Source organism: Nelusetta ayraudi, unplaced genomic scaffold (genome assembly GCF_046127955.1).
Source record: "Nelusetta ayraudi isolate G7.1 ecotype Tasmania unplaced genomic scaffold, CSIRO-AGI_Nayr_v1 ptg000169l, whole genome shotgun sequence".
In the NCBI taxonomy this organism is placed as follows: domain Eukaryota; kingdom Metazoa; phylum Chordata; class Actinopteri; order Tetraodontiformes; family Monacanthidae; genus Nelusetta; species Nelusetta ayraudi.
The window spans coordinates 1,378,038-1,405,349 of record NW_027466219.1 but is presented as its reverse complement, the minus strand read 5'-3'; the positions used below and the strand labels follow the sequence as shown (position 1 = coordinate 1,405,349).

General features: G+C 54.2%; 1 protein-coding gene across 1 annotated transcript; it reads left to right on the top strand.

Annotated features, from left to right (window-relative positions):
- Window positions 1-476: 476 nt before the first annotated feature.
- On the top strand, window positions 477-26,856 carry bcor (BCL6 corepressor). The gene is given in 14 exon segments (XM_076014646.1): window positions 477-1,280; window positions 1,283-2,295; window positions 2,298-3,299; window positions 5,058-5,114; window positions 5,780-5,975; window positions 7,163-7,462; window positions 9,169-9,426; window positions 11,477-11,814; window positions 14,228-14,536; window positions 21,461-21,627; window positions 22,238-22,383; window positions 24,836-24,913; window positions 25,366-25,519; window positions 25,653-26,856. Coding segments are annotated over 14 exon segments (5,013 nt in total). The 5' UTR covers window positions 477-616; the 3' UTR covers window positions 25,984-26,856.
- Window positions 26,857-27,312: the final 456 nt, after the last annotated feature.

The window sequence follows — 27,312 nt, the reverse complement described above, 5'->3', positions numbered from 1 at the left end:
GTCCTGCACACACGGCACGCTTCGTTTTACCCCATTTATCAAACAAAAGGCCTTTATCTCAGAATTGATAGTTTACCCACACCGGTATATTACCAAATTCCTCATGCAGAGAAAGTGTTGGTTTTGTTGATTTATCTTGATTCCATGTCTTTGCATGGTTTCTGTTTTTGTGTAATAGTTGCACTTGGTTCATATTTTGCATTTTGGCACAGGTGGATGCACGCTTGACACCACTGGCAGCAATGGGGCTGGACAGAGGGACGCTGATGCATAGTCTCCATAACGGGGTCGTGTACTCGGGCATCCGAGCACTGCCAGGGAAAAGAGCCGAGAGACCCCCAGCCTTCCCCTCGCTTATACCAGGGATGCTCTCCCCGAACTCATCTACAAGCCTGATGGCCCCCTGGACACTCGCAAGGCTGCTAATGGATACTTGAGCCTGTACAAAACCCCTCCAAATCTTCACAAGCCTCTGCTGGTTCCTGGAGCCGGAGCTGAAGGTTTAGGCTTGGAACGCAGAGTCGGGCCCGGAGATAAGGCATCTGAGCTGGCTTTGGCGAGTGCCAGTGGAGCCTATGTCCGTCTGCCATGGCTCAACCCCTACCACGAAGCAAGCATGTATCCCTTCGTGGACACGTCAAAGTATGCAGCCCTAACCATGTTCAAACCCCCCATGCCTAGCCACTATATCCCTCAGCACCTGGCCTACTCTTCTCTGTGTGCAGCCCAAGGGGGGAACGTTAACCCCGCTGCCACGGCCTCCGCTGCCGAGAGACTCTACTATATGTATCCTCCCTCTCCCATCTCCTCTCCCCTGGTGGCCCCCGCTATGAGGATTCCTGCCGTCACAGTGGCCCCCTCGTCCCTGGTACACTGCCAAGACAAGGGGCTTGGCGTCCCCCCACCTTTTGCACAGCAGCTTCACCAGCCCGCCGCTCATTCTCAGCACCATCAGGCCGCTTTAGACAGGGAACGATCCCCGAGCAGGGGCAGCAGACCAAGCAGACCCCCTTCAAGGAAGGCCTCGAGCACCAACGGAAACACCAGTAGCACTAGCACTAATGGCACCAACGGTGGGAATAGCACCAGCTTGCCTGCCGATTTGGCTCGCCTCTCTCAGCCTCCCTCTTCTCTCATGGAGAGTTCACCAGATCTGCAAAGGCCCGTGGCAAGAATGGGGCAGCCTCCTGTCTCCTCTAGTTCTTCAATATCGGCGCCGTCGTCATCCATACAGTCCATTCCTCACCCGTTCTCTGTGAGCAGCATGGCCTCCGAGCAGGCCTCCCCGCTCGGCCAAGCCCCCACAAACCGAGGCCGAGAGAAGGAGTGCCTGAACACAGAAGCGTAGGGGCTGAGAGGCGAGCTACGAGGTCGCCCTCCAAACCCAGTTTTGAAAGAGGACCTCACCAGCCCCAAGCGACCAGAGAACCAACGGAGAAACCGCTGGATTTGTCCAGCAGGTTGTTAGAGTTGGGACCCAACGGATTCCAAGTTAAGATGGACACTATTGCCTCGGGCACACGTTACGGAGCGCCCCCAAACCGAGAGCAAAACCTGTCGCTCTCTCCCTCCTCCCATCCCCACTCTGTGGTTTGCAGCACTTCTTCAAAGGTCCCAGAGAGGCCAGAGATGATCAGCACTTTACACTCCTCCTGGGTTGTACCGAGTCAGTCGTCCACTCACGCGCAGCACACACAGGCCGTGCCCCCTTCCTCGAGGCCCAACGCGGACGTTGGCCTTTCCCAAGCCAAAGGCTCCCCTCCGTCTGTCATCAAACACAAGAGTATGGAGAGGGTTCTCCCTCAGCAACGGAGCTCGTCCTGTCCAAGGATAGGAGAGCCCGCCCTGAATGTCACTTCTGCTCAGCCCTCTTCTCTGAGTAGCTCCAAGGCTCTTTCTCCCAAGCCCAGTGGTGACTGGGTCAGACACAGTCCGGGGCAACCAGAACACGCATCAGTCGTGAGCCACCACAGAGAGGCAGCAGAGAAATCCTCCCATGCCACAAAGAGACCCGACACGAGTCAAGATGGGCCGTCATACAAGAGGCCTTGTTTAGAGAACGGTCACCCCCCTGGCCACCTGTACCTGCCTCAAAGTGACCCTTACCTGAACCACAGTCTGGCTTACACAAACCAATATCTGCACTACACCATCCCCAATGGTATGGCACTACACTCGATGTCAATGGGAGGGAAGGGTCCAGTCTACCCGCACCCGGTATTGCTGGGCAACAACAGCCTGTACCCAACCCACTTGGCAGCAAAGCACCCGATACCCTACCACAACCTTCCAGCTGGCCCAGGAGGGAATACCTTGCTTATAACTCGCAGGAGATGGCCCATCCCTTAATGCAGAGTCATTCAGAAAGCAAGTTGCCCGAAAGGGGAGACGCCTCAGTGAAGCCAAGGGGCCAGGAGAAATCACGGGTGGCCGCCGAAGAATGTGGAGGCCAAAGAGATCAAACTACTGGCAAAGAAATGGGAGAGGGAAGCCAAGTGAAGCTTGACAAGCAGGCAGGGGTGTACGGTCAAGGGGGAAGTCAAAGCAAATCCTCCTCCTCCGGAACGTCCCAGGAAAAGATTGTCTGCATTGACCTTGTTCACTCAGACACTGACGTGGAATCCACCCCAGCCGTCGGGAAACAAGGCTCTGCTGAGACCAACGGCAGGCTCAACCAAAATGAATGTTGTCACAGTAACCAAAATCCCTCCGACTATGAACCAAATCACCAACAGCACCACCTTTCCCCCAATTCCAAGCCCAGCGCGTCCGATTGGCAGCCAGAGACACTCCAAGAGAAACCAAAGGCTTTCCAGCCCGGCTCTTTCAACGCAGGCACTACTGGGGTGAACGCCACTTCACCCCCAACTTCTCCGGGGCCGTCCGTCCACGTGGACGACGAGAGCTCGGAGGAATCAAGCGCCAGCTCAGACGAGGGCGACGAGGACCAGAGCACCTTGCGCTGCGCCCGCACGTCCGGGGAGCGCAGCTCCGGCAAGGACAAAGGGGACAGAGACGGCCGTCGCTCGCCAGCCGCTCATCAGTACGCCGACGTGTTGGTGGCGTGCGACAAGGAGAGCGAGAAGGAGGACGCCATTGTCGACCTGGGCGAGTCCCAGGGGGAAGGGGACGAGGAGGAAGAGGAGGGCGGCCACGCCTCGTCCAGAAGCTCGCGCACGTCCAGTCTGGCCAAAAGGATCGCAAACTCCTCGGGCTACGTTGGCGACCGCTTTAAGTGCGTCACCACCGAGCTGTATGCTGACTCCAGCAAGCTGAGCCGCGAGCAGAGAGCCCTGCAGGTAAGATCATTAACTCGCCTACGTGTGCGCGCACGTGCGCTTTTCTGTATGGTAGACGGATTACAGGCTATATTGGATGATGGGCTGGAGAGCGAGCGAGCGAGAGAGAGAGAGAGGGCGTTGTGACCAATTTTGTTTTTTTCCTCACATGCAAACATTCCCAACACTTTGAGCTCAAACATCCACGCAGATATGAACCCCTCCTACCCCCCGCCCACCTACCCACCCCAAGGGCCCCCCCTCATCCCCAATCCCCTGGCTGCAGAACGCAGCGCCCTCTTTAGAACGACGAACCTCGCATGTAATTGGCATACCCCGCATTTACGGCGCGGCATAATGAAGCGGCGTCATGCGACCGTCCTCGCCATGGGCTTGACCTTCCCCCGTAGTTTATCATTGTCTTGGAGGGCTGGTGTGAGGCCGGCGGAGGCCCCCCCTCTACCAGGGAGGGCAGTTCAAAGGTTAACCAGGGCTGCCGTCTCTGAATGTTCATTAGCGGGGGCCGCCTTCGTAAAGGTTATATCTGTGCGTACGTGCGTGTTTGTGTGTCTGCACATGCTCGTGCTTGTGTGACTGGCTTGGGGCTATTGCATGCGTGAGTGCTGACTCTGCTGTAGAGCTGTACGCTGTAGTTGTTTTTTTTTTGTTTTTTTTTCATTTATTTTTTTCCCTCCCTCCCTCCCTCCCTCCCTCCTTCCCGTCCTCTCTCTCTCGGAGCATGACTGTGGCAGACTCACAGTTCACACCCCCTCTGGCTATGCTTAACCTCAAGGTTAGGGCCAGCGGAGGGGTTTTGCCGTGCGCTTAAAAAAAAAAACAGCAGCTGTCCTCTTCAGGGTTCCTCCTAGACCTTCTGCATGGCCCCATTCAACAGCCCCCCACCCCCACCCCCACCCCGCCCCTCCCCCACGCACACGCACCCCATCCAACACTTCGCTGGCCCGCGCTGCCGATGACAGATTGCCAGCCAAGATGATATATGTCCCGAATCCCGAATGGCGCAAAGACCCTCTTCACCCCCTCCACCCACCCACCCCACACACACACACACACACACACACACACACGCAGCACCACATAATCCGATTACGTTTTTACATACGTAAAAATTTGCAATTATAGCAACACCCGCACCCACACGCACATGCGCACGGATCCGCTCACTTAGACCGTCATCTGGGGTTCCTTGCGCACGGTGTTCAGTCTAGCAGCACAAACAGATCCCATGCCACATTATCCACTGGCTCGGAGGCAGATATGTTAATAGGTTGCACATGTCTGTCTGTGTTGTTGCGAACGTGCCCTGTAAACCTGTGGTCGTGTCTGTGTCATGCCTGTCAACCCACAGCTGCAGCACCAAACTATTAAATTGTCGATTCCTGAACGTGTTGAGAATGTCGATGGGCACAGGAGGGGAGGGGGGGGGGCGGATGAACAAAAAAAACCTCAAACAAACAAACAACAAAATCTGTACCAACACTGTGTTTGTCTATGCTCAAAATCTTTTGTACAGGTTTTCAATTTGAAGTTTACCCTTCTCATGCTGTTCAGAAATATATTTGATGGTTTTGATGCAGCGCTAGTTGACCTCTTGACTCAGGTTGATTCAATTGTGTTGTGTGGGATTGTAGCTGCCTGTTGTGTGTTGAATACAAGTAAATCAATAAACATGTGGATAAACGTTGCGTAAATACTTAAATTCAAGCAAAGATGAAATGATGGACAGATATATTGAGACCCCCCATTCTAATTGCTTAGATGGAAGTCATATCAAGAGAGGGGAGTAATATAAGTCAACCTGCAACTAACTGGGAGGTCAGTTCTTTACATTTCTTATCACAAATGCCTCTGACGGGCTCTGTCTCCTTTATGCTCTGTGCTGCCGCTCCCTCCTCTTTTCCTCCCCCCCCTCCCGCCCCCCCCCTCCCCCCTACCTTGCTCCTTTCTTTTTTACTCTTTCGCCTCCTCCTCTCTGCCTTAGGGCTGTGTGTGTTTGTGTGCGTGTGTGTGTGTCTTCTGTCCATGTTTGTTTCTGGAAGGGAGATGCCAGGACTTTAAGCCCCAGAGCGCATGGAGCCGCAGTGGCTGCAGTTGTCTAATCTGTGTCTTGAAGCCATGCTTGTGATTTATCTCTCCACCTTTATTGTCGTGCGTGCGTGCGTGTTTGTGTGCTTGTGTTCTATGTGCGCGTGTGTTTATGTGTGTGTGGGTCTAATTTCTTTGGCATTTCTCTTTTTTTGAGACAATGTGATTTCTGATGCATTTCTGATGTATGTATATGTGTGTGTGTGTGTGTGTGTGTGTGTATATATATATATATATATGTGTGTATTACATTTTTTTTGCTTCTCTAGCTGCTGAACCCAGGTTGAGGATTAGAGAGGTTTGTGCGTTGCGGCCGGCCAGCCGATGAGTGGTTTTCATGGGTTTTTCCCCTCTGCGTTTTTTTTTTCTGTGCGTGTGTCTGTGCGTGTGTGCAGCGGGCGATGATGCGGTTCTCAGAGCTGGAGCTGAAGGAGAAGGAGGGCGGCGGCGGTGGCGTTTTGTGTGTGTCTGCCCCGGCAGCAGCAGCAGCAGCAGCAGCAGCAGCAGCGGGATGGGAGCTGGCAGACGGCCAGCACAGAGAGCGAGCGCTGGAACACGGCCAATACACCACCAGGCAGGGAGAGGCAGAGGGTGAGGAACCGCACGCGCACACACACACACACACACACCCTGCAAATGAGCACTCAGAAGGGGACACATGCAAACAATGGACGCGCGCGCGTGCACACGCTGGCGCGAACGGCGAGGCAAGACGGGGTCACTCTAAAAAAAGACAGGCCTCCGCACACACAAACCCGCGCAAGCTAGGTGGCGGGCGGTTTGCGGACAAGCCTGCGAGAGAGAAACGGGGGAGAGAGAGAGAGACGGGGGAGAGAGAGAGAGAGAGAGAGACGGGGGAGTTTTATTTTCAAGAAGTCTTTTGTGCTTATCTGTGCGGAGCGGCGGCGGAGAGAGGAAGGGGAGGCGAGCAGAGATTGCGTGAGAGAGCAAGCAAGAGAGAGAGAGAGAGTGAAAGCGAGGGAGGGAAGGGGGGGGGGGGTTAGTGGGTGAAAGCGGATGAGCGAGAGCGCAACGGAAAGGGGGGAAGAGGGGAGGGGTGAGGAGAGGGGAGGGCAGGGGAGGGGGGGTTGGTTACATTGGCCGGGAGCCCAGCTGTGTGTTGGAGCGAGGCCGTGGCTGACGTGTGAGCCTAATTATGGCATGGAGGGAGACGGAGAGGCAGAGCGAGGCCGTGGTGGCGGCGGCGGGGGAGGAGGGGGTGGTGGTGGTGGAGAGGGGGGGGGGGGAGTCACGCTCAGTGTGAGAAGGGCGTGGCGCGGTCATGCCGTGGGGGAGGACAGAGCGAGCAGATGGGGGGAGGGAGGGAGGGAGGGGGCGAGGGAAGGGGAGTCGCCGTGCGCAGCCAGTGCGCAGGATGTTTTTTTTCTCCTCTTTTTTTCCCCCTTTCCTTCCTCCCTCCCTCTCTCCGCGCAGCGAGCGGCGGCGGCGCTGAACCCGTCAGCCCTCTGGCTCGGCTCACATCAGATTAAAAAGTCTTTACCCCATCAAAGTTTTACTGCCCGTCTTTAAAGCGGAATAAAAGCTGGCTGGTGTTTAACTGGCATTATCCCTCTGTCAATCCCTCCCCCTCCCCTTTTTGCCCCCTCCTCCCCCTTCTCCCCTCACCCCCCACCTCCGCTTTGTGGTCCGTCTCTGTTCTCTCTTTTTTTTTTTTGGGGCCTCTTTCATCTCCGCTTCCCTTTTCCTCCCGGCTCCCTTTTTTCACCCCTCCCCCCTCCCTCCTCCTCCCCCGCTTCTTCTTTCTCCTGCTCGCTCAGGCGTCCGGCCGCTGTACACCAACAACAGAGTGCCGGTGCTGCAGCGCTGCCCCAAGGAGCCCCCGTCCCCGAGCCGCTTCAAGGAAGCCGCCCGCAGGGGCCCGGACTGGGAATGCGAAGGAGCCGGCGGAGCCGGCGGAGGCTACTGCCTGACCCCCAGGGGCCTCCCAGGGGAGCAGGAAAGGCCTGGCGGGCGGAAGAGGCCCCCCACCTCCGCATCTGAGCAGGAGGAGGAAGAAGAGGAAGAGGAGGAGGGAGACAGGACGTCGCACACGGAGAAAAGGGCCAGGATGGCTGCAGGTGAATATCATCGCGCCGTCTCATCGTGGCGACATCGTGGTTTTTTTAATCTATTTTTTTTTATCTATCATCAACTTTACGCTCAGCAGCAAATCGGGGTGGATGCCCTTTGTGACATCACAAACGGCCGACCTCCCACGACTGTGTGTTTTCAGATGCACTTGACTCATCACAACATTGTTGTGAGAAACAATGGAAGAGATACCTTCTCACTGTCCTTCAAAATTCACCTCTTTATTTCTCTCAAATCTGCTTTCGAGCATCTAAAGCACACATGGGCAAACTACGGCCCGGGGGCCATATGCGGCCCGTCAAGCTTTTTAATCCGGCCCGCCCAACTTAAAGAAATTCTATCAATTGTAAGTCATAAAATAGCTGTATGTCATCCATTCTTCTCAGTGTTTTAAGAGTCATTTCAACATAGAGCTAAATACCGTTGGGCTTCTTGTGGCCCACCAGTCAAACCAAAGTTTGCCCACCACTGCTCGAAATTCTGACACCCCCACCGCCAGCACCACCACTCTTCATTACACTCAGCCATCGTGTTGATTTCTTTGTTGTTTTTTTTGGAATCGGGGGGGGGGTGCGGAAAAAAAAACTCCCGTCTCTTTCACTCCCCTCCCTCTCTTTAATCAATTCCACCTTCAGCCCGTCGCGTTGCGCGCAACCCCTCCCCCTCCCCTCCGCCGCCGCTCGCCGTCCCGTCTTCCGCTCTGTGTGGCAGCCAGCTCAGAGGAGCGTTTAATCCTGCCTTTGAGCGCGGCGCCGAGACAGAAGCGCAGGAGAGGAGAGGAGAGGTGGAGGGGGGGGTGGGGGGGGACGGCCATTCTGTCTCTCCTCCCGCCGCTCTGGCGTTCCTCCGCTCCGCTCTGCGCTTACTCACCCTCTTCAAAGCTGCTCTTTTCTTCTCTTTTCATCTCCTTTTTCTTTTTTTCCTCCTCCTGTTTGGGTTCCCTTCTTTTTTTTCTTCTTTTTCTTCCCCTTTTTTCTTTCTTTTCTTCTTTTTTTTTTCTGGCACGCGGTTCCGCGCTCGCTCTTGCCCCCCCACCCCCAGCACTGGCGGACAAGTCAAACACCCTTCCCTTGTGAATTTCAGGACTCCCCTCCCCTCCCCCACCCCACACCACCCCGTCTTTATTGCTTTGTGTCCCTTGCCTGATTTTTTTTTTCTTTTTTTTTCTTTTTTTTTTTTTTTTTTTAATTCCCCTCCCCCCCCCATTTTTTTCCTCCCTCCTCGTCTCTGTTTCATATCCCGCTTGCCTGCCGCATGTGCGTGTAAACTCCCGGGGCTTTCGGCAGTGGGGGGAATTTAACAAGCCGTTACCGTATCGTGATTAATGGCCGGCTTAGCCGTAGTTGCTATGCAAGTCCGCACAATAGGTTGTTTTTTTTCCTTTCCTCCCCCCCTTGTGTGTGTGTTGCGCAAGGTGAGAGCGGCGCGTCTTTGCAAGGAAGAGGACTTTTATGTCCAATATGTCAGCTCATAAAGTGCCGTTCAAGCTCGGCCACGCTTAGTTTTTCCACGGGGCCTTGACTTTTTTTCTTCCTTTTTATACGAGGCGGAGGTTTAACGTCTCTCAAAACGGGCAAATTTGTCACGTTTCAGGAGTTGGGCATCCGTGTGCGGGATGAAAAATCTAAACAGTTTCCCTGTGTGTGTGTGTGTGTGTGTGTGTGTGTGTGTGTGTGTGCGTGTCCGTCCGCAGACGAGGCCTGCAGCGACGACGACAACGAGGACGGCGACGAGGAGGACGACGAGGTGCGCAAGCTCAAGGTCTGCATCGAGCTCAAGGGGCTGCGGCTCAGCAAGCCGGCCACCGGGGGCGCCGCCTCCCCCGACGGAGCCTGGCCCCAGCGCAAGTTCCGGCCCGGCGAGACGGACGAGCGAGCGGCGGCGGCCGCGGCGGCGGCACTACAGAGAGCCGACATCAACAGGAAGTGGGGCTGCGAGAAGCTGCTGAACGGTACGAACCAAGCGGAGCGCCGCTAGTCATTCCTCTCTCTCTCTCTCTCTCTCTCTCTCTCGGCGCAACGGAAATATACGTCCGCGGCTTCACTTTCTTGCGCGAGCGGCCGGGGGTTTCCGCGAGGCTTCGCGGAGGGTGCAGAGGAAACGAGGTAGGGGATGTTTCCTGCCGCTAGAAGGACGGCTGGGGAATCAGAAACAGGAACTGAGGACGCCGAACTTAAATTTCCCCCTCCTCTGTCTCTCGTCTGGGTTTTTTTTCTCTCCCTCTCTTTCTGTCTCGCTGTGCTCGGCCTCTCGGAGCGATGATGAAAACGCAAACGAGCAAAAGTGGCTGCCGGAGGGAGGGTGTGTGTGGGCAGGTGTCGTGTGACTAATGTGTCATCAATGAATTTAAAAATTTTTTTACCCCTCCCACCTCCCCTCCAAGACCAGTCGTGGAGAAAGAGGCAGAGTGTGTGTGTGTGTGTGTGTGTGCGTGTGTGTGTTCGTTCTTATTAAAGCAGGGTTTTCCCTCATCCATGTGTCCAAATGGAGGCAGAGGGAGGCCCTGGCGAAGACGGAATGAAAGAGCGGGAGCGAGATTAAAGGAAGTGAATAAAACAGGGGGAGATTTGGGTTTAATGTTTCCTGCACAAACCGCAGGCCTTGATTGGCCACAGAATTATTTTTTTTCACCGCTTTTGATAACATCACCGTGGCAACTCCCCCCCCTTTTTTTCTTTTTCTTTTTTTCTTTTCTTTTTTTTTTTTTTTACAATTGACATGGTTATTTCACAGTGGCTTTCAGTGCTGTCCCTTTTTTCTTATTTCTTTCTTTCTTTCTCTTGCCTTGCGTCTTTGTTCCGTGTTTGACAGAATTAATTCAAACACTTATTTTTCTCGAGTGTTTATAATCTACCAATTCCTTCACAACGGCATTTTTCTTGTCTCCTACCTGGCAGAGCTGCTTGAGTTAGCCAGTTTTCTAACGCTAACTAATCTGCTTTCTCACCAATATGGCGTTCGTTGAACTTGGCCGGTTCCTTTTTAAAACCGTGCTACCAAAATAAAGTGAAGTCTATCATGCGGAACACGCCCCTTTTACTTTTTGAAGTGTATTTATTTTCGCTCGCTGAATGTCGAAAGTTCACACCAGCCGTCGGCCATGTGCCGGTTTGCGTGTGGCTTCGACGACCAGTCATAAATCTGATTTTGGTTTCTCGTCATCGCAATTTAAATGTTAGCCTTTCCAAACACGTTCCGCCGTTTTATTTATTCATTCATTTATTGATTTATTTATTTATTGTCCACTGAGGGATACGTGAACCGGAAAACCGGAGGATTTGGAGGGGGGGGAAGCGTTTTAGTCCGGGCCGGCCAGCCGAGATTTAATGCGCCTCTTTAATATATTGCACGTCGTAAAAACGGATCAGAGCCAGGAGTGATTCCCGGATACATGCGGGTGGGAAAAAAAAAAAAAAAGGGTTTTCGCGGCCGATTCTGTCGGGACACGTTTTTCCATTAAGCTATTAAAGGGCTTCGCGACATTGCGGCTTCAAGGTCAGTTTTGTTTTTCTCTTTTTTTTTTGGTTTGCTATATACATATTTTTTGCTGGTAAATATGTATTCTGAGAGGAGGAACCTGGGACGCCACATTTGTTTTTAGGAGATTACTCACCGCCGTGTCCTTGCTGCGGTGAATGAGCTGCGCGGGCAAGCCGCCGTGTTTACGCCAGGATGTCGGTCGGTCGGTCGGTGTGTGTGTGCGCGCGTGCGCATTTGCCTGCTTGTGCGTGTGTGTGTGTGTGTGTGTGCGTGTGTGTGTGTGTGTGTGTGCGTGCGTGCGCCTTTTATTTTCACGAGCGAGCAGGCACGCTGCGCTTCCCAGACAGCTCGGGTGCGCTCATTAATAAACCAACAGAGGGTGGAAGATGGCCTTGCGCTACCTTCCCCTCCCTCCTCCCCCGCACCCACCAACCTCCTCCCCCGCTCTTCCAGCCGAGCCTCTCACACCCTCCCTCTCTCTCTCTCTCTCTCGCTCTCTCCCTCCTCCCCCTCCCCTGCAGGAGTGGTGGTGGCCGCCTCCCCGCTCACCCCCGGCCAGCTGAAGGACCGGCCGCTGCCCCTGCCGCTGCCCCCGTCGTTGGGCCTCTTCTCGCGGCGGGAGCCCCTCTCGCCCGCCTCGCCCCTCAAGCCCCGTCGCCACGGCGACGCCGACAAGCCCAAGGGCAAGCGGCCGTGCAAGACCAAGCACACGGGTCAGAGGGAGCGCGGCGAGAGGCGGAGGGAGGCCGCGCCGGCCGGCACGACGACGACGGGCAGCCCGGACCCCCGACGCCACCGCTTAGCCGAGCTGGGAGCCGCCGAAGGCGACGAGGAGGAGGAGGAGGAGGAGGAGGACGAGGTGAGTGTGTCGGTCGGCGCCTCTGATTACACAGCTGAGTCAGAGAGAGAGAGAGAGAGGGAGATTGTAGCTGCGTTCCCCTTACCGCGTAGAATTGCAAAAACCCTAAATATCGCAAAAAAAAAAACTGGTAATGGAAACACCTACATTTCTAAAAACCTCTCAAATGTCGCTACAGGGTTTTTACGCTCTCATGAGGTGGTTTTTCAGACGTATCGATATATAGAGGCATATCGCAAAAGTGTCATGGAAACACTTTTTTCGCATTTACTTGTCAACGGACATCACGTACGGGGTCACGCGTTTTGATTGGCCCGGACGTATTATTTTTTCAAAGAGAAAACTGGAACAACCATTCTTGACAGCGAACAAACGTAAACAAACAAATGCAAACGTAATTCTTGTAAAAATCTTGCCGGGACGAGATTTTATGAGAATTCTCATAATTATCCCAGGATGAGATTTTACGAGAATTGCGGCTTACGGCGCTTCACACCATTCAATGGAAACACCTGCAAATTGTAATTGTACTTTGTCGAAATTTTAGAAATATCGCTTTTATTTTGCGAAAAACTGTAAAGGAAACACAGCTAGAGAGAGAGGAGAGGAAGGAAGTGTGTTTACAGCGCTGTGAGGGCCGCAGGAGCTCTGACCTCACGGCGCCCTCAGCGGCTCCCCGTCGACACGCACACGTGTTTGCGTCCGCGGCCCTAATTGTTGAGCGCGTGTGTCGTTGGTGAGTGCGTGAGTGTGTGTGCGAGAGAGAGAGAGAGAGAGAGAGAGAGAGAGAGAGAGAGAGAGTGCGTGCCAGCCGAGCGTCTGTGCGTGTTTGCGAGCATTCCTGACATAACGACGCGAAAAGAAAAAAAAAAGCCCGGAGCAATTAGAACGTTGCGCTGGCTGCCGAGCACAAGGGGCCGCCACCGCCGCTCCCTCGCTCAGAGGAGGAGGAGGAGGAGGAGGAGCGAGGAATGTGGCAGCCACGGCGGAGCGTGTGAAGTGCCGGAGTTCAAAAGCGAAGGCGGTGGCTGTGGCGGGAGAGAGAGAGAGACAGAGAGAGGGGGGGGGGGAGAAAAAAGACGAAGGGGGGGAAAAAAAACGAGCGAGCTTGGGGAAAAATTGATGGTGGGACGGAAGGGAAAAAAAGGAGGGGGGGCTGAGTTGTTTTCCGCCCGCGCAGCCGCTCAACCCCCACCCTCCCCTGCCCCCCTCGCACCCCTCCCTGCTCCTCCTCGGCCCTGACAGCTGCTCCGACACAGAATTCCACCGAGAGGGCGCCGCACGCCGCGTGCGCTCGCTCAGACACGCACACACGGAGAGAGCGAGCGAGAGAGAGAGAGAGAGAGAGAGAGAGAGAGGCGGCGGCGAGGCGGGCAGGCAGAGAGAGAGAGAGAGAGAGAGAGACGGGCACTCCTCCCCCCTCCTGCGCTGCACGCTGAGGCCTCTGTTGGTTTAGCGGTTAAAGAAAAGTGGCGTGTCAACCTGCAGGGTTCAGTGGTGGAGGGGTGGGGGGGGGGGGGCGAAGCGCTTGCCGGGTGTGAAACCTGTGAGCGTTTTTCTCTCGACCCCTCCCCCCACCACCACCTTTTTTTTTTTCTTCAAATTTTTCCACGAACTGATTTATGATGGTTGGGGGGCAACGCAGTCGTGCAGTGGTTAGCGGCGCTGCCGCCTCACAGCAAGGAGGTCGAGGGTTCGATTCCCAGGGTTCGCGTGTCTCCGGGTTCTCCGGCTTCCTCACAAAAACAAGAATATGCCTGTGAAGTGAATTGGAAACTCTAAATCGTCCGTAGGTGTGTATGAGAGTGCGAGGGGTTGTTTGTCTCTACAGTTGCGTTTCCATTTCCCCTGGAATTGTGCAAAACCTAAATATCGCACTAAAAAACTGGTAATGAAAACCAAAACTTCGGAGAAAAAAACTTTCAAGTACCCTAAAAGGTTTCCACCCTCTCATGAGGTGGTTTTTCAGACGTACCGGTATCGAGATATGTAGCAAAAGTGTCATGGAAAGACTTTTTTCACATTTATACGTCGCCAGAGGCGACGTACGGGGGTCATGGAAACGCAGCTACTGTACGTGGCCCTGCGACGAAGTGGCCACTTTTGTCCAGGGTGTCGCCCTGCCTTCGCCCTGCGACAGCTGGGGGAGGCTCCAGCAGACCCCTGGCAACCCTGAGCGCAGGAGGAAGCGGGTGTTGAAAATAGATGGAGCGATGATTTATGGTGCGTTTTAATAAGACGCGGAATCTGTGAGTCGCTCAGACTCGCGTGAAGGAGAATTTTCTTTTTTTTTTCTCTTCCCCACCTGCGTCCGCTCCTCAGTGCGTGTGTGTGTTTGTGTGTCCTTGACTGTGCGCATATAAGTGTGTGTCTCACGCTGGCTCCCCCCTCCCTCTCTCCCTTTCCTCCACAGCTGAGCGCCCCGAGGAACGGCGCCGCCGCCTCTCCTAATCATTATCCCGGCTCTCCGGTCGAGCCCCGCTCCCCCGCCACCGCCACGGCGCTGTGCCCGCCCTCGCTGCCGCTGCAGGCCAGCGGCAGGACTGCCGGCGTCCCGCTCCTGCTCCTGCCGCCGCCGCATCAGCAGCAGCAGGCGGCGGCCGCAGCCCCTCCCGCCGAGTCCCCCGCCGTGCGGCCCATCCCCCCCGAGGCTCGCCGCCTCATCGTCAACAAGAACGCCGGCGAGACGCTGCTGCAGCGGGCGGCCCGGCTGGGCTACGAGGTAAACGCCACCCCTCCCTCCTGCTGAATCTCCCCCTCCCTTCTTAAATGGAGCTCATTTTCTCTCCTCGCCTGCCGCCGCTGCACTTTTTTCCCCTCTTCTTCTTCTTCTTCTTCTTTTTTGTTATTCTGAAAATCGTCTCACTCCATCTAATCTTCGCTCGCATCTGTCATCTGCTCCTCGCTGCCTCTCTTTTTTTTTTTTTTGCTTTTTGAATCGCTTCCCTCTATTTCACCCCCACTCGCGCTTTGTTCTCGCCGTACTCTGGCTTTTTTTTTCTCCTCCTCCTTCTTCTTCTTCTTTTTCTTCTTCTCCTCCTCTTCTTGCCCGCCACTCTCGTTCTCTCTCAGGTTTCCGCTCTCGCCCTCCCCCCTCCCTCTTTTCCTCTCAGCGCTCTCTTTCTCTTCCTCTCTTTGTGACTCAGATTGTCGTTGGCACTCCTCCTCCTCCTCCCTCTCCTCCCCGCTCACACACACACACGCACTCCTCCTCCTCCTCCTCCTCCTCCCCCCCTCCGCCTCCTCTCCTCTTGCCTCGCTCCGCACTCACATCTCATTAATTTTCTGCGAGGCGAAGTGTGACACACACACACACACACACACACACACACTCTCTCTCTCTCTCTCTCTCTCTCTCTCACACACACACACACACACACACACACACTCACACGCGTGCACGTGCGTGCGCAGACAGCATGAGGGATCGCTGGGATCATTATAGGAGACTGATGCTCGCTGCCTCTCTAGCATCGGAAGTTTTTTTTATTTTTCTCCCCCTCCCTTTCCTACCCCCTCCACTCCCCCCTCCGCACGGTGCCTCGTCTTCCTCTCTTTGTGTGTAGCTGCCGGTCTCGCGCACACACGCGCGCGCTCGGAAACCGGATCCTCTCATCGCGCTGCGCCCGGGACCGTCGGAGACGTGGAGGCGTCTCTTCCTGCCGAATCGCTCAACTCCCATCGCTGCGAATGCTTTTAATTAAAGTCGGATGGCCCGCCGTCTCGTTCCGCCTCGTCCCTTGTGTCCCCCCCCCCCTCCCCCCCAGCCTAAACGCTTCTCCTCCCCCTCCCACTGCTCCCCCATACCCCACCTCCTCCACCTCCCACCGCCGCCCAATGTTGACAGATCTTACAAATTGATTTATAGATCCAAGTGGTTTTAGTGCCACTGGAGCCTGCACTCTGTGGTGTGTGTGTGTGTGTGTGTGTGTGTGTGTGTGTGTGTGTGTGTGTGTGTGTGTGTGTGTCCCCGCTCCGGCCCCCCCCCCCCCCCCCCGCACCAGCACCACCACTGCCGCCACTACCTTCACCTCCGTCTTCGTCTTTCCGTTTCCCGCACGTGATGATTTTAATGGCCAGCAGAGGCGTTGTCCTGCCGCTGTAAATAGTCGCAGGTATCTTTTGTCGCTCATTAACCGCCCGTTTTATGGCGCGCAAGTTTTTTGCTGTGCACACCGAGGGTGCCGACGTTATTGGATGGAGAGAGCGCGTCTCTGTTTGCGTGTGTGTGTGTGTGTGTGTGTGTGTGCGAGCGAGAGTGGCGGGAGAGAGAGCAGGAGTGTGAATGAGAGGTAAGCACTGGGAGTATAATCGCGTTCTAATGGCCCTCTAATGTGCCGTGGTGACTGTGGTTAGCAGTGGCGGCGGCTGTTTTTCTCCCCGGCTCGCCCGCCCGCTCTCTCTCTCTCTCGCTTTCTCGCTCGCTTCCTCTCACGCGCACGCACGCATGCACGCACACACACACACACAGGGCACAGCGCGGCGGCAGGGTTCAGTCAGCCGTGCTGGAGAGAAGCCGGCTCCTCTCTGATTTATGCGTCTTTTCTCGGACGTTTTTTTTTTTTTTTTTTTTTTTTTTCCTCTCTCTCTCCCCCTCCTCCCGCCCCTTTCCCCTCCCCTTTCCCCTCCCCCTCCACTTTTTTTTTCATCCGCCCAGCTCACTTCCCCCCTCCTCCCCCCCTTCACATTTTTCCCTTCCTGCGCTCCGCGTGTGGAGAGGGGAAAAGAGGGAGGAGGGAAGAGAAAACCTGAGACTACACAAACAAGGCGCTGACCGCTGCGCAAACAACACCCCCGCCTTCTCCCCCGCCCTCCCCCTCCTCCCCGCCTCCCTCCCCTTTCTTTCCCTCTCCCTCGCTTTCAGGAAGCTCGTCTCTCACTGCCTGCGTGTGATAAGCCCGGGGCAGACCCCTGGGGCTCCCACACACACTCATGCAGGCGCACACACACACACACACACACACACACACATGCAGGCGCACACACACTCATTCATGCAGGCACACACACTCATGCAGGCACACACACACACTCATGCAGACGCACACACATACACACGCACACGGATGTGCGTATAGAGAGACACCAATTTATGCATACCGCCCTGCGCGCACGAACACACACACACACACACACACACACACACACGCGCACTTGCACACAAGCCTGCAGATGCGCTCGTCTCGCGCTGGTGTTTTAGCGCCGCGAGCTCCGGGCTTATCGCACCGAGGCAGAGAGATATGAACGCCGGGGAGACGCAGGCACGCATGCAGACGGCGCTCACATGCTGATTACAAACTCACACACACACACACACACACACACACCCACACCCAGACGCGCGCGCACACACACTTGCTCGCTCGCACACAGAAATATGCGCAGCCAAACGGGCGTCTCGACCCAGCGAGCACACACACGCAACGCAGGCTTCCCGACGTTCTCGCCTCCATATGCTCGGCGGTGCAGCGACACCTTCCGCCGCCGCCGCCGCTGTCGCACACCCACACAGACCTGCGCACACAAATTCGGAGCCACCTGGCGTGCACGCACACACACACACACACACACACACACACACACACGGACTCGCGCACACACATTCTCACTATCACTCACACACTTGCACGCACACACACAAAGGGGGGACAGTTTTGTGAGACCTGCACATGCACAGGTGTCCCGTACGTGTACGGACCTGCACATGCAATAAAAAAAAATTTTAAAAAGCACAACGGCGTCACGCACGCATGCGCACACACACTGCAGGCGGCCCGTCCCGTGCTGCTCCCTGCACCCCCGGCTGACACCGTGCATATTTCATGTTCGTTTAGTTTTTTCCGCGATCCGTGCCTGCGCACACCAAAGCCCACTCTGCCGTCCTTCCTCCTCCTCTTCCTCCTCCTCCACCACTCCCCCCTCCACTATTCTGTGGCCCTCCCTCGTCTGCCTCGCTCTCCGCGCATTTGAAATGGTAATGAGGAGAGATTCTGCGGATGTCTTCATCCCTCCCTCGCTCCCTCGCTCCCCCCCTCGTGCCGGGGCTCGGGGCCTCTCAGCGCAGCCCATTGAAAGCGCGGATAAAGGTGCAATCTGTCATTTATTCTCGGCACATGAATCACTTGAGATTTTTTTCCCCCCTCCCCAAAATCCGCATGTGATCCGAGCGGGGTTAGTAGGATTGGGGGTTGGGAAGCGGACTAGCTTGCGTCGGTGGCGCCAAGTCGGAATGGCGTTTTCAGGCGGTGAAAATGTTGTTTCTTTGAGAGACAAAATAGCAACGCCGACTTCTTCAGTTCTTCTTTGGTTGAACTTTAGTTTATGCTTGTCTCATCAGTTTAGTCCACTGGGGAATATTTCTGATTTTGCCTCTTTGCACCCGGGGGCAGTCTAGCTGGGGTTCCACTTTTTAAAGTCTGAAGTTGTTTATTTTTCTTTATGAACACTTATGAACTTGTTTTGCTAAGTGTTGCTCGCAGACACATTGTGTGTTGTTGAGCATGGGTCTCCCTCATACCACCTCCTTCCACCAGGGGGCAGTCTATCGCGTAACCTTCCGTTTAAACGCAATGAGCCCCAGTTTTTACAGACCAGTCCGGCCAAATGACTCGTGTCGCCATCAAATAGGTTTAACTTTCAGTGACGCCTGTTTATTATAAGCAGTTAAAGGTCATCCTCCGCTTCCTCTAGCTAGCGACGGCTCGGGCCAACGTTTCAAGTTGCGCCGGCGCCTTGTGTTGAGCTTTGCCTCTGATCTAATAAACCATCGGTTTAGTCTCAGATCTGGTCGCTTCAGCGGTTCGCAGGCCAAGTTTTCACAGGCGGCGACGCGTCCCGCTTGTCTTGGCACGCAGCGATTTTATTGCACAGAACCGACGCCGCTTTATCACGTAGAGAACGCCGCCACCTTTCTGCGTGCGTGTGCGCGTGCGAGGTACATACGAGGTGGCTCCGCAAGGGGTTAAATGTCTGAGTGATGCATTGATTGCAGCCGAGCGCAGGGAAGCATTCTAGAGAGGGAGATTAGAGGGCGGAGGGGAGGGAGGGCTGTCTCATTTTACTGCGGAGGAGTGTGTGTGTGTGTGTGTGTGTGTGTGTGTGTGTGTGTGTGTGTGTGCGCGCGCGCGCGCGCGTGCGCGAGTGTGGCGGGAAGCCGCGGCTCCGGCGCTAAGCTCCTCGCTCGCTCCCAGCGATATTAAACGCGGCTGCGGAGGTTTTAGCGCTGCTGCCGCCGCCGCCTCCACAGCCACGCAAACGTCGGCGGGCACGAAAATACTCTGCTGCCGCGCCACGTCGAGCCGCATATATCGGCTCATTCCGTCCGTCCGTATATCGGAAGGAGTATTTTTCGCCTGGTTGTCAGCCTGCCTGCCTCGCCGGGCAGGGCGAGTGGAATCCTCCCCCGAGGGGGTGGAGGTTGGACGGGGTGGGGAGCTCCGACACGGCGCTCCTGAATCTCTCTCCAGCGGGCAAAACGGAGCGCCGTCCCACTTCCTCGTCCCGTCTCAACCCCCCCGCCCACTCACTTTCTCGTAAAATCTTGACTTGCGGGACGTAATTCTCGTAAAATCTCGTTTGCGATTGTTCGTAAATGTTTGTTTGCTGTCGAGAATGGTTGTTATATTTTTCTTTTCTCGTCCGAACGTAACGCACCATTTTTACTTGAAGTGAACTGGTCACGTGACCCTGTACGTCACGTCCAGTGACGTGTAAATGCGAAAAAAGGGTTTCCGTGACACTTTTGCGGTATAACTCTCTTTCGATACGTTACCCCGTGAGAGCGTCAAAACCTTTTAGCAATATTTGAAAGCTTTTTTGATATCTAGGCGATTTCATTATCTTTTTTTTTATCTTTTTTTTTTTTTTTCTTTTGCGATATTTAGGTTTTGTGCAATTCTAGGGGTAATGGAAACGCAGCCTCTCTCTTTCTCTTTCTCTCGCACTTGTTCACTTCTTTCCCCCCCTCCCTCTTTTCCCCCCGTCCGTCGCCCGTGCACTTTTCTCGCAATTTTTATGACTCGACCCCACCACCCCCCACTCCTTCCTCACACCACCGCCGCTCATCTCGTGTTATTATCAGCCGCAGCCCAGAGGACAGCCCCGGCAAGATTTCATCCACAGATTCATTAATCTGTCATCTGTTGGGGGTGTCGCCCCCCCCCACTCCTCCCCCTCCTCTCCACCCCCCCAAACCTCCCCCACTCGCCTCCATCGGCCTGTTTTTTTTCCTCTCCCGCCCGCCTCTACCGTTTCCTCTCTCCCTCCTCTCACCTCCCCCCCACATCCGCTCTGTGCTAAAAAGAGAGAGAGAGAGAGAGAGAGAGAGTGGAGGAGCGAGATAAACACTTGGACGAGGCAGGCAGGCTGGAATTAGCATAGAAATGGAAGTTTGGAGTCACTCCCCAGGTTCAGATGAGCAGCTTTCCTCCCCCTCGGCGCCGCGGCACGCTGGCGGGTCAGGATGTGTCTGGATGCCGGATGGGTTTCGCCGCTCGCTTGCATATTCAAGTATATTAAGTGAAACAAAAAATTAGATCTTTTTCCCGCCAGCCTGTCCTCCCCCCCGCAACCCCCAGGGGGGCTCCACGACCACGAACCCACCACTGTTTGCAGAATTTCCAAAGTGCGAGCTTTCGCTTCTGCTGCTGTTCGGCCTTTCTTGCACATGTCGACAGTGGAGTACGGCTTCCAGACAGTGTTTTTTTTGTTTGTTTTATAATACAGCATGAACTGTAGAAATAGCGACAATGGATTTTGACCCTGATGAGTTTTGCGAAGCTACTTGGAGATGTGTTGTCGTAGCAGTGCTTTGTTTCCAGCAAAGACATCGTTGTCATACTTCTTGAATTCAACAAAATCCACTCTGCTCCTTTGGTCTATAATTACACCGCCCACTAGTGGCCTGGCATGCACAGTGCAGTGCGTCTCCGTCGTCGTTTGCGGGGAAACGACGTGAGGACCTTTTCGTTTTTAGATGCTTCCTCCCCCCGCTAAGTTTTCCGTCAGTAGCCAGTTTTCTCGCTCCAGTCCAACAGGGGGGAAAGGGAAAAAAAAAAAGAAAGAAACTGTCTGACTAGTTAGAGCTGGATTTCCAAACTGTCGCGGCCGCCGACTGCGGGGAATCTCTTTCCAGCGCCTCCGTCCAATCTCTTTGTTCCGCTTTCATTCCGCTGCGTTTCGGAGCAAACGCGTCGTAGCTGGCGGCCGTGTCCGAGCTCGACCACGGAGCGCACACGCGGAGACACACACACACAAACACACAGACGCGCTCGGGCCCGCAACACGCTCGCGCTCACACTCGCACACGCTCTCATATGCGCACGAACCGAGATTCTGGCAGGCCGAACGCTGTTGAGTCACACTTGGTCTCCTCTCGACGGGTCTCGGCGCCAGCTCTGGCATTATGTGGCGTTTGCGTCTGCGTGTGTGTGAGTGTGTGTTTGTGTAATGACAACCTAAGCCACACAAGTCCCTCATACACGAGTCAGACGAGGAGACACGTAATGCAAACAGTCCGTCCCTCTGCGTTTCCTCGGTGGGGGCGGGGGAGATTAGGAAAAGGAGGAACTGAGCCGAGTTCCTGTTTCGGACAATCGCTCTCAGTGCGTCGCGCTAACCGCCGTCCTCCTTTCTGCCCCCCTGCCAGGAGGTGGTGCTCTACTGTCTGGAGAACCGCGTGTGCGAGGTCAACCACCGGGACTACGCCGGCTACTGCGCCCTGCACGAGGCGTGTGCCCGCGGGTGGCTCACCATCGTCCAGCACCTGCTAGACTACGGCGCCGACATCAACTGCAGCGCGCAGGACGGAACCAGGTAAACACACACGAGCGCTCTTTATTTGCACACACCCTGCAGCTGATGATGAAAGCCGACCGTTTGATTTCTCTTTCTCAATGCCCCACCGCCATAACTCCTGGAGGGTTTGTTATTATCTCAGCTGGGGTTTGTTCATCACTAAAAAAATTTTTCATGTGTTTTAAATGTTTATTGGCAGGATAATAGTCGCCCCCGAAAAATCAGTAACACTGCAGTTTAAAAAATAAATAAATAAAAAAATTAAAATGCGTGTGCCTACCCTCCTGTGTTGTCAGGACATGCAGTAGGAGGCTTCTTCTCTGGAAATCATTGTTGGCAGCTGCTGAGTGTCTACAGAAGAGCAGATTTTATAGAATTGCAATAAGTCATAAAGATTAGCCAGCAACAGTTAATTTGATATACAATTTCAGAACTTTAACTTTAACCGTGCCAGTTTGGGATTTGGCTGACTCCACTTTTCAGAAAGCATGCACTGACAGAGATTTAGAGTTGGCTCCGTCAAGTCTTTGGATAGTTCAGCTGCAATGGGGAAACCTTGGTTAAAAAACGTAGTCACGAGCGATTTTATTGCCGATCCTTTCTGACCAAATGAAACCTTTGTGTCCAGGCCAATCCACGATGCCGTGGAGAACGACCACCTGGACGTGGTTCGCATCCTGCTGTCTTACGGCGCCGACCCCACCCTGGCCACGTACTCTGGCCGCAGCCTCCTGAAGATGACCCACAGCGAAACCATGGAGGGTTTCCTCACTGGTAAGATCCCAATGAGTGTTTGTCAGCGGACGCGCTCCTCGTCTTTGCTGAAAGTGAGAGAGTTCATGTTTGGATTTGGACCGTGTTTTGGTGCAAAATTGAATTCTGGGTAGTGAATGGTGCTTTTTTTTTTTGTTGTTGTTGCTTGAAAGGGTGAAACTAGCGCTAGTTTGGCCATGACTGCGTGCTGTTGTTTTAGGGTAGAACGTGAGGTCTAAAGGGAAACTTTAGAAAAAACCCAAAAAACTCTCAGTTTCCTAACGAGCAGCAGAGTGGTATTCTGACAGTGCTCGCCGTCATCAAGTTTTCCCGAGAGTCGTCGGTGACTTAAATGTTCGCGCGTGTCGACTAAAGACCAAACTGAACAGTCAGAGCTGCTCGTCGACGTGCGGCCGAGGCTTAAAGAGCCGCATTCTGCACCTCGACTACCCAGAGAACGGTGGAAGTGTTCATGTAATGCAGTCTTTCCCGTTGTTTTTGCCTTCCTCCTTCATCTCCTACATGCAGTGAAACTAAAGACATTTCGAGATCTTTTAACCTTAAAACAAAAACACGTTCGCTGGATTTTAAATACACACGACCTGAACCTGATTGGGACACATGTGCTTCTGTTTAGACGACAGGCTGGGAACCAGCGTGTCGTCCGGGCCCAGCGAGGGTAAACAGTTGATGGACTGGACCCGACGCTGGGCTTTGGCTCCGCTCACTGTTTGCTCTTCCCTCGCCGACCTGCGCGCAACCTGTTGCTGCTGCCGCTGCTGCTGCCGCCGCTGCTGCCGCTGCTGCGACTTCCTTCCTCCCCATTAATCCTCAGCTCCCCCCCCCCACCCTCCCACCCCGCACCTCCCCAGCCGCTGGTGCCTCCGCTGCTACAAGACGCGTCCGTCTCTGTCATCCTGTTCTTCCCCGTCGGCGAGCCTCTCCCTCCCCCCTCCCTCCATCCCCCTCACCCCTCCCTCCCTCTCCCTCGACCACCTGTTAGTCAGGGAGCCTCAGCCCGCCGGGCTGCGTGCTGCTGCTGCTGCCTCTCGGCTCTCTCCCTCTACCCGGTAACTTAGCAACGCCGACTGTGTTTGCTCAGCGTACGTGCGGAAATGGGCTTCGCTCCGGCTGGAGCCTGTGCCTTTTTTTTTTTCTTCTTCTTTTTTTTGTATGCGTGCGAGCGCCTGAGCGTGTCTTTTCTTCTTTCTTTTTTTTCCTTTTTTTTTTTCTTACACCAGGCTGTCACGCTTAGAGGCTCGACGCGCCGTGCGTGTCGATCGGGGCCTCGTCTGAAGCGGCAAGACGACGCGTTAAAAAAAAGCGGTGGGGGAGGGAGGAAAAAGCGGGAAGGAAAGAAAGAGAAAAACGCGGAAGCGATTACAAGCGGATAAAATGTGAACCGCGCAGCTGGAGCCTCGGGTTAAAGGACCCCGGAGGGGAAAGAAGGAGGGTCTGGGGGGGGTCGGACAAGGGCGATAATGAACAGGTGTAAGTTCACACCTCTGTAAACAGGTGAAGCTTTGATTTATCCGGCGGACGGGCCGGGAAATATGGTGTTGAATTTGCCGGGACGCACGGACGGATCGATCGGAGGGCGAGAATGACAGAGCGCAGAGGGGAGAGCAAGCGATCGAGAGAGAGAGAGAGAGAGAGAGAGAGAGGGAGAGAGAGGCCGAGCGGGCGGGCGGGGGGAAGAGAAAATGAGCGAGAGTGAGCGATGGCTGCCCTCCCTCCACCTGGTCCCACTCATCTGGAGGCCGTTAATCCCTCCAAACACACGCCAGACGCCCCGCGCCTCAGAGCTGGCACACAGCCCAGCTCTCGCTCGCTCTCTCGCTCGCTCTCTCGCTCGCTCTCTCGCTCGGCAAGTCTGTCTGTCTCTGTGTGTGCGTGCGCGCGTGTGCTGAATACACACGCCGCTCTGGCTGTGTGTGTGTGTGTGCGCTCTTTACCCGTCTCCCTCGGCTTGTTTGTTTCCATCTCGCTCGTTCTGCTTGTGTGTGTGCGTGCAACTGCATGCGTGCCTGTGTGTGCGTGTGTGTTTTTCGCGCGTCGGCGCATGTGTGCGCTGGGTGGCTGTGTGTGGTTCTTGTTTGATTCCTGGCAGCCGCGTGTGTAGCCCTGCTCTGAACTGAGCCAGCTCGGGCCCGGCGGAGACGGTCGCTCTCCCCTCCCCCGCGGTCCAGCCGCTGGCCCCTGACCATCGCACCCCATCCCCCCCACAACCCCCTCGACCCCCCACCAAATAAAAAAAAAAGAAAAAAAATGCTCCGTTTGTTTCTCTTCTCTCTGGACGCTGCCCCTCCTCGTCTATTTTTTTTTCAGTTATTTTTTTTTTTTTTTCTTCGCTGCGCTCTTTATCCATTTTCCTGCCGTGGTCTTCTTAAAGGGCAATTGTGCTCGCCTGCTTGTGTGTCCCCGGGGCCCAGGCTCTTGAATAACAAGCCGTGCTCCTCTCCTCTCTCCATAGATTATTTTGCTGACCTTCAGGGCCGCTCCGATGACGACCCGGGGCTTTATTGGGAATTCTACGGCAGCTCTGTGTGCGGTGAGTACTGATCAGCGCTGTGTGTGTGTGTGAGCGTGCGTGCGTGCGTGTTACCGTTTTGACTCAGGGCCCCCCTCCTCCATCAGTACCGCTGGAGCTTTTGTAGAGTTTTTTTTTTTTTTTTTTTTTTTAAAGGTTCTGAAGACAGTTCATTGAATTAGACTCAATTAATTAAGAACTCTGAGTCACCAGATCTTTGAAAGTAGACAAAGGAGATAAAATCAAGTTGGTCTGGGCTGGAGAGGTTGCAGTCACTTTTGTGATGTCACAAAGGGCCGACGACCCTCAGCCACGTTTTAGTGCTCAATTTGTGGAAAGTGGAGCAAACAAACAAAGCAAAGAAGGGACTTGCTCATCTCTGTGGAGTTAACAGGCTGGAGTAAAACCATGATGGGATCCTTGAAGACCAGGTCAACTCATATTCTGTTGTTTTTGCACGTGTGTCTCATCAGAGTCAAGCGAAGAGGGTGGCATCTATGACATCCTCGCTGACCCTCCGGGCCCAGAAGACGAGGACGAGGTGGACAAGAAGGAGGTGTTTGAGTTTGAGTTCTCGGACCGACCTCTGCTGCCTTGCTACAACATCCAGGTGTCTCTCTCCCAAGGGTGAGCGTCTGATCTGCACTGCAGACACACTTGAACTTTTAAATTGCGTTTTTTTTTTTGTTTGTTTTTTTCGTTTTGGGCCCTCTCTTCCTCTCCTCCCTCTCTAAACTCTGTTCGCTTCCTCTCTCCTCAGCCCCAGAAACTGGCTGCTACTGTCCGATGTGCTCCGCCGGCTCCGCATGTCGGCCCGCGGGTTCCGACAGACCTTCCCGCACATGGAGGTGGTGACGGTGGCCGAGGCCGAGTTCTACCGGCAGGCGTCCCTGTCGCAGCTCTTCTCCTGCCCCGAGGAGCTGGAGGGCTTCCAGCCGGACAGCAAGGACCTACTGGACCTGGTGGAGGACAGCGCCGAGCTGGCCGCTCTGCTGGGCTCCACGCTGGAGTGCCTGGACGAGCGCTGGGACCGCTCGGCCGACAGACTCAAGGACAAACTCAAGGCTGTCGGCAAGTTGGCCTCCTCCTGATCGCCGAAGCCAACCGGAACCTGGACCTCGAACTCCACAGACTGCGGTTTAATTTAGAACCAACCCAAGGTTGGGAGGATTTTTTTTTTTTTTGCCTTAGCCGGACCTTTAGTTTCCGTGCTGCAGCTCGGCTTTGGACCAGCTCTGGTGCACTGTACAGATGGACTCGACGTGCTGGCGGACTGAGCTGCTGAACGCTTAACCCCCCCACCCTGTTTGTGACTCTATATAGACTGAGTGATGGTCGTATTTTTCTAAATTAATATATGTAAAAAAAAATAATAAAATAAATAAATCTATCTATATAAATATATAAATACATAAAATATTAAGAGATTTTTTTTGGGTTCCTTTCAGATATTGCTCACAACTCTTCTGGAAGATTTCTTTTTTTATGGCGACAGATTGTTGTCCTGTTGTCGGCAATTAGGTGAGGATTGTGAGCGTGCAGCACGTTGTGCCTGTGTGTAGCTGTACAGGATAGTACTGAGACTGTGCTATTGAATGTGGTATTTGTGTTTATAGGAAGCACATGATGTCTTTTTTTTTTCTCCCCTCCTCAGACTTCAGCGCTCGCTCGAGCCTCAGGGGCTAAACTCTCTTGCTCTTCTTTTCAAAGTTTTTTGCTTCCTGTTAAAGACTGTAATTTAACATGCAGAACTGCAAAATTGTTTGTATAATAAAGTTTTTTGGGTGTTGATACTCACCCCTTTGGCACAGAGCTTGTACATAACAGGGAAGCTACTGCAGTAAAAGTAATTTTTGGTGTGATATTTTTTGTTTTAACTTTGTAATTAAAATATCTCATAATTTGTATTTATATTTTACAAAAAGAAGTTGCTTTAAAATAAATATACAAACTGCCAGAGGAAACTATGTCGCTTGTTGTTTTGTTCAACGGGTTCTCCGTCATTGGTTTGAAGTTTGGCTTCGCGGAAGGCTGCCGTGTCCAAATCACTCCTCGCCTCATTATCGCGCGCGCTTCTCCGCGGCAACTCGGTCCTATACTGCCATCTTTTGGAAGACTTCGGTACTGTAGGTCACGCAGTTCCGCGAGTGACGCCGACGTTCACGCTGCGGCTGTTCGCAAGAGAAGATTGTGGTCTGAAGCGCCTCCTGCTGGTCAGACACCCGAACTGCACGCCGAATGCAAGTGACGTGGCCCCACGTTGAGCCATTTTCCACTCATTGGTAGTCATACCGCAACAAATAACCGCCACCACACAAAATCATTTTATTAAAATGTGTAGTCGAAAGTTTACTTTGGCTTTTGTGTCTTTGGTGGTCCAAAAGGAATGATTCCACCTCTTTGGACCACACGCAGGGAAA